This window comes from Bombina bombina, chromosome 5 (assembly GCF_027579735.1).
Source record: "Bombina bombina isolate aBomBom1 chromosome 5, aBomBom1.pri, whole genome shotgun sequence".
Classification (NCBI taxonomy): domain Eukaryota; kingdom Metazoa; phylum Chordata; class Amphibia; order Anura; family Bombinatoridae; genus Bombina; species Bombina bombina.
In genome coordinates, this window is record NC_069503.1 from 74466421 (window position 1) to 74472782 (window position 6362).

Consider the following 6362-nt stretch of genomic DNA (forward strand, 5'->3'; position numbering starts at 1 on the left):
TCATAGTTAGGCATTTTTTGCATCTGTTTGGCATACATGATGCCCTGTGGTATTCACAGCAATTACAGCCGCCACCTCTCTGCTTCGCACCTCCGACACTTTGAAGCCAACTTTAGGGTCTGTTGAGAATCCAATATTGGTGAGTGGTGGGCACCGGGACCCCAAGGCACCACCACCCCCTTTATGGTGTAAAGTTAGGTCTATTGAATTAGGCTGTTCGAGAGCACTAGCACTACCACACTTGAGATCTTTAAAAAATGTTGATTCATATGCATTTAGATAGCCTTTCAGCAGGCAGCCTATATTTTCAATAATAGCCTTAGCGGTCTCCATAGCAAGCTCACACAGGAGTATGAAATGCCAGCATAAATGTATAATCTTAGGTATGTTCACGAAATGTTCCTGCAGTGCCTTGCGGGGAATCACTGCTTTTTAACAATAGAAGCACCTGAGTGCCCTACTTGGGGTAGATGGTAAGCCGCAACCTATGTATTACTCTGGCAAGCTGATTTCAGTATCAAAACCAAAAATAGTGGTATTGTGCGAGAAAGCTTACTTTGGTGATGAATCTTTAGTCAAGTAAGATGCATGATGGCGTGTTAGAGAAAGGATTTTAAGTAGATTTGCACTTAATTTTGAAGAGACTAACACTCTTGTGACCTATCATGGCTGCCGCCCGGAAGTTCCCCCATAATTCTATATTTTATGGTCCTTTTAGATGGACTGAATTTGCCAAAAGAACATATCTCATTATATTATCATTCTTTGTAAACACAAATTCTTTATTTTCTTAACTCTATCCAAGAAAACAATTGAAATGAACATTGTAGTGCCTATCTCTCCCACACCCCCTGGTTGATCAAGAGAAGTTTTGGCCAGTATTGACCAAGAGAAGTTAAAGGACTGTGGGTGGAGCACATGACAAAATGTCTGACAGTGAGAATTAGTTGGAAGTACACTACCAATACTGCAGTATCCAATTTAACTTAAATTTAAACAACTGATTTTTAACATTTCTTTAAGGAGAAAATATTGTTTCATATAAATGATATATTTGTAACGTTGTAACTTAAATAGATTTTCTACCATTATGTTGCATAGATCTGGAAAGATTCATATTTAAGGGGCAATTATAACACCCACCGAGCTAACTGTACTAAACGCTTGTGCTGAATCAACATCACATATGTAATAACCTAAACAGCTGATCTGTGTCACATGAATTGTTATATGTGCCTTTAATTATACCATACGTACAGTTAATCAGAACCATTATTTATTATTATCTGTCTAAACCATTTAATATACTTTTTACAGACACGGCCAGAGCACTGAGAGATATCAGGTATTGATGTAACTGGAGTGAATAAGGGAACCTTTGTCCTGAGCACAGACATTGGAGCCTGTTATCAGCATGAACTCATGTGTTAGGTGAGTAAAATAGATATTATGCTGACTTTAATTACTGGTAAAATAGAATAGATCACTCATTCAACAAATATAAACTGTTATGTACTTAAAGATGCAGATATATATATATATATGTGTCAGTGACCATTATAACGAAGGAGCAACCCCCATTGAGCTAAGGAGGAGGGTAAAAAATACTTCTCCCCCCTCGTCTTTTTAGACAGATCATGTCCAACAACTGCCTAACATTACCCCCTGACCTGGTTCATTACTCAGAACACCTGCAACTCCACCTTCCGCTGCCCTGACCTCGCTCATGGAACACCCATAACTACACTTAAAGGGACATAATACTCATATGCTAGATCACTTGAAACTAATGCAGTATAACTGTAAAAATCTGAAAGGAAAATATCACCTGAGAATCTCTATGTAAAAAAGGAAGATTTTTTAACTCACAATTTCCTCAGCTCAGCAGAGTAAGTGCTGCATCTTTAAGTACATATGTGTCAGTGACCATTATAACGAAGGAGCAACCCCCATTGAGCTAAGGAGGAGGGTAAAAAATACTTCTCCCCCCTCGTCTTTTTAGACAGATCATGTCCAACAACTGCCTAACATTACCCCCTGACCTGGTTCATTACTCAGAACACCTGCAACTCCACCTTCCGCTGCCCTGACCTCGCTCATGGAACACCCATAACTACACTTAAAGGGACATAATACTCATATGCTAGATCACTTGAAACTAATGCAGTATAACTGTAAAAATCTGAAAGGAAAATATCACCTGAGAATCTCTATGTAAAAAAGGAAGATTTTTTAACTCACAATTTCCTCAGCAGAGTAAGTGCTGTTTAAAAATTTATACTTTAGCTGCTGTCCAGCTGCAGGTAAAAAAAAAAAAAAAAAAAAAAGTAATAAATGAACAGCAGCCAATCAGCATCAGCAGTGCTAAGGTCATAAACTCTTTTACTGTGATTTCATGAGACTTTACTTAACTCTCATAAAATTTCATAATAAACTTCCTTAAACTGAAAAGGGAAATAAGATGTGTGCACAATGCTCACTCCCTTGCCTGTCCCGTGACAGGAATACTGATTTGCTGCTTAAAGCCATTTGTAATGGGATGTGAATACTTAGGACATTTTGATGTAAAATATCTTTCTTTTTTACATAGAGATGTTCAGGTGATATTTCCCTGTCAGCTTTTAACAGCTATGCTGCAGCACTTTCAAGTGTTTCAACATTTGGGTATCATGGCCCTTTAAACCTAGCTTGTTCCCATGTGTGGAACACCCACAACTCCCCCAGTGAGTTCTCCTCACCCCAGAACAACCACTGATTTGTGTGCTTAATTTTACAGTGAGTATTATTAAACTTATAAAGTGTTTGACTGTTTATATAAATAGAACAACCACAGCCAAAAGCTAAAGATTATCATAAGGTCACTGCTTCTTACCCTCTCAAAACATCTCACACTGATTATTAGTCTGTGATGATTAAGACATCATGTTCTCACCCAACTGGTTGAGCATGAGCCGGGCAGGGCTGTATGTGCGGTTGCTTGTGCAATGTTAAATGAGGATGGTGGATGCCGCCTCTCTTGTCCAGAATACAGATGTACTTGTTCCCTGGCTGAGAACATTATCCACACGCACCTTGTTTGTTACTATGATGTAGTAATGTTTACATTCTATGTCATGCTTTTTTAATTTATGATTTACTGGTAAATAAATTGAAAAATACAAAATGGAAGACATTTTCGAGTATTCAATTTTTTTTATTATTGAGATGGATTATTTTATAAAGAATAAACATTCTTATTTTTCTTTATTCCATTTCTTTTCATGTAGACAAACACGTGAATAGGTCATATCTATCCTTCACTATAGGAAGCATCAGAATGATACAGCAAACTCCAATAGTCTTAGACACCAATCAATGACTATTCACAAACATTGAGGATATCGCAGCAGATATTTAAAGAAGATGGTGAATTGTCAGGAACTGGGCAACAATCATTATGTACAGAGAGTAATTTAGTCATCAAACAAGATGACACCATTTATGACTTATCTAGTGAAATTATTATCCCAGACACACACACATTTACTGAGTTTTCAAAACATATTAAAGAAGGGAAAAGTCTACAGTCTACCACAAAATTCACACAGGTGAGAAACCACACACATGTACTGAATGTGGTAAATGTTTCACACAAATAGATCATCTGAAAACTCATAAAAAGATTCACACAGGAGAAAAGCCTTTCACATGTACAGAGTGTGGAAAAAGTTTTACACAAATGAGTAGTCTGAAGTATCATGAAATGAGTCACACAGGTACAGAGTATGGGAAATGTTTTACAGAAAAGAGTAGTCTGAAAACTCATGAAATGATTCACACAGGAGAAAAGCCTTTCACATGTACAGAGTGTGGAAAAAGTTTTACAGAAAAGTGTAATCTGAAAACTCATGAAAGGAGTCACACAGGAGAAAAGCCTTTCACATGTACAGAGTGTGGGAAAAGTTTTACACAAAAGAGTAATCTACAAACTCATGAAAGGAGTCACACAGGAGAAAAACCTTTCACATGTACAGAGTGTGGAAAACATTTTACACTAATGGATAATCTAAAAACTCATGAAATGATTCACACAGGGGAAAAGCCTTACACATGTACAGAGTGTGGAAAAAGTTTTATACAAATGGGTCATCTGCAAACTCATGAAAGGATTCACACAGGAGAAAAGCCTTTCACATGTACAGAGTGTGGGAAAAGTTTTACAGTAAAGAGTAGTCTGAAAAAGCATGAAAGGAGTCACACAGGAGAAAAGCCTTTCACATGTACAGAGTGTGGGAAAAGTTTTACACAAAAGAGTAATCTGAAAAGGCATGAAAGGAGTCACACAGGAGAAAAACCTTTCACATGTACAGAGTGTGGAAAAAGTTTTACAGAAAAGAGTAATCTGAAAAGGCATGAAAGGAGTCACACAGGGGAAAAGCTTTCCACATGTACAGAGTGTGGAAAACATTTTACACTAATGGATCATCTAAAAACTCATGAAATGATTCACACAGGGGAAAAGCCTTACACATGTACAGAGTGTGGAAAAAGTTTTATACACAAGAGTGATCTGAAAAAGCATGAAAGGAGTCACACAGGGGAAAAGCCTTTCACATGTACAGAGTGTGGAAAAAGTTTTACAGCAAAGAGTAGCCTGAAAAAGCATGAAAGGAGTCACACAGAGAAAAAGCCTTTCACATGTACAGAGTGTTGAAAAAGTGTTATACAAAAGAGTGATCTGAAAAAGCATGAAATGAGTCACACAGGGAAAAAGCTTTTCACATGTGCAGAGTGTGGAAAATGATTTATACAAATGGATCATCTGCAAACTCATGAAAGAATTCACACAGGAGAAAAGCCTTTCACATGTATAGAGTGTGGAAAAACTTTTACACAAAAAGAATTATCTGAAAAAGCATGAAATTATTTACACAGGGGAAAAGCCTTTCACATGTACAGAGTGTGGAAAAGTTTTACACAAATGAATAATCTAAAAAATGCATGAAATGATTCACAAGGAAAGAAACCTTTCACATGTTTAGAAAGTGGAAAAAAAGGTTTTTATTGAAATCGGGTATCACAAAACACCAAATATTTACACAAAAATAAACTTTATATACACTGTGTACAACCTTTTTACAATTATCCTAAAAAGGACAAACTCTCTAAATAGAAGCATCAAAAAGGATCCTATTGTAAATAATACTTTCTAAATTCCAGTTATAAAAGCCCCAGATTGGAAGTGCTCTCCTGCTGTCCTTAGTTCCTCTATATATGTGCACCTCAGTTTCTCTCATATAAATGTGATAGAATCCAAACACCACACAGGAATATACAGATCTGTCCTCATACTGACCAGTTTACACAACCATTCACCACCAAAGCACCCCCAGTGTTTTTTATTAATATGCCACTGTTAGGAGTTGTACGTTTGTTTTACATAGGGGAGGAAATAATTACATTTACAGAATAAAGAGTCTTTATATGAATAGAGTGTTAGATAATTATATAAACAGGAACATCAGTCTCAAATGATTGACATCAGGGAGATATATTTAATGTGCACATCATGTGGATAAACCTTTTCTTATAGCAATAGATACTTAGCATTGTACAAGTTATATACCAGAGGAATTACTGAGGGGATACTGATTTTATCTCATGAGACACAATATCAGTAACTGGTACATACGTGATCATAATCAGTTTAATTTAAATGGCTACTATAACCTACATGTATACTGGGTATGTAATATGTGTGTCATGTGATCATAATCAGTTTAATTTAAATGGCTACTATAACCTACATGTATACTGGGTATGTAATATGTGTGTCATGTGATCATAATCAGTTTAATTTAAATGGCTACTATAACCTACATGTATACTGGGTATGTAATATGTGTGTCATGTTCTGTAACTTGATATTATGTCTGTTAGATGTTTTCATGTTAGTTAGAAGCCACAAGAACTGATAATAGCACATACTGTATATATAAAGGGAACATTATATATCTGATAAATCCCTTTGTATCAAGAGCACAAGTGTTAGGTATATTTATACCATTGTGTGCATATATCATGTAATGCTGCTGTTTACTATATAATGATATACAATGTTTTTTCATGCAAATAAAAAGTGATTGTAATCCAGATCAGTATTTTGTGTTTTTTGTATAATTAAAAACCCAATATCACAGAATAATTAGGAAAACATAATCAAATACAGAAGCTAAATCTGTCAGTGAAAGTTAAACGCTGATAATTCAGATAGAGCAGCAATTTTACCCAACTTTCCAATTTACTTCTATTATCTAATTTGCGTTGTCCTTTTGGTATCCTTTGTTATAGAGTAAACCTAGGAACCTAATATTACATGAGCT

The 6362-nt window shown here is 35.9% G+C and overlaps 1 protein-coding gene across 1 annotated transcript; it reads left to right on the forward strand.

Annotated features, from left to right (window-relative positions):
* The first annotated feature begins 1316 nt into the window (after positions 1-1316).
* Positions 1317-6132, forward strand: LOC128659898 (oocyte zinc finger protein XlCOF6-like). Its single transcript, XM_053713486.1, has 2 exons — positions 1317-1431; positions 3267-6132. Exon 2 carries the CDS (start codon positions 3719-3721, stop codon positions 4691-4693), a length of 975 nt encoding a protein of 324 aa, XP_053569461.1. The 5' UTR covers positions 1317-1431; positions 3267-3718; the 3' UTR covers positions 4694-6132.
* Positions 6133-6362: the final 230 nt, after the last annotated feature.

Excerpts from the sequence above, each read along its gene's own strand:
- LOC128659898 (XM_053713486.1), top strand. The coding sequence starts at position 3,719 with ATGAGTAGTCTGAAGTATCATGAAATGAGTCACACAGGTACAGAGTAT.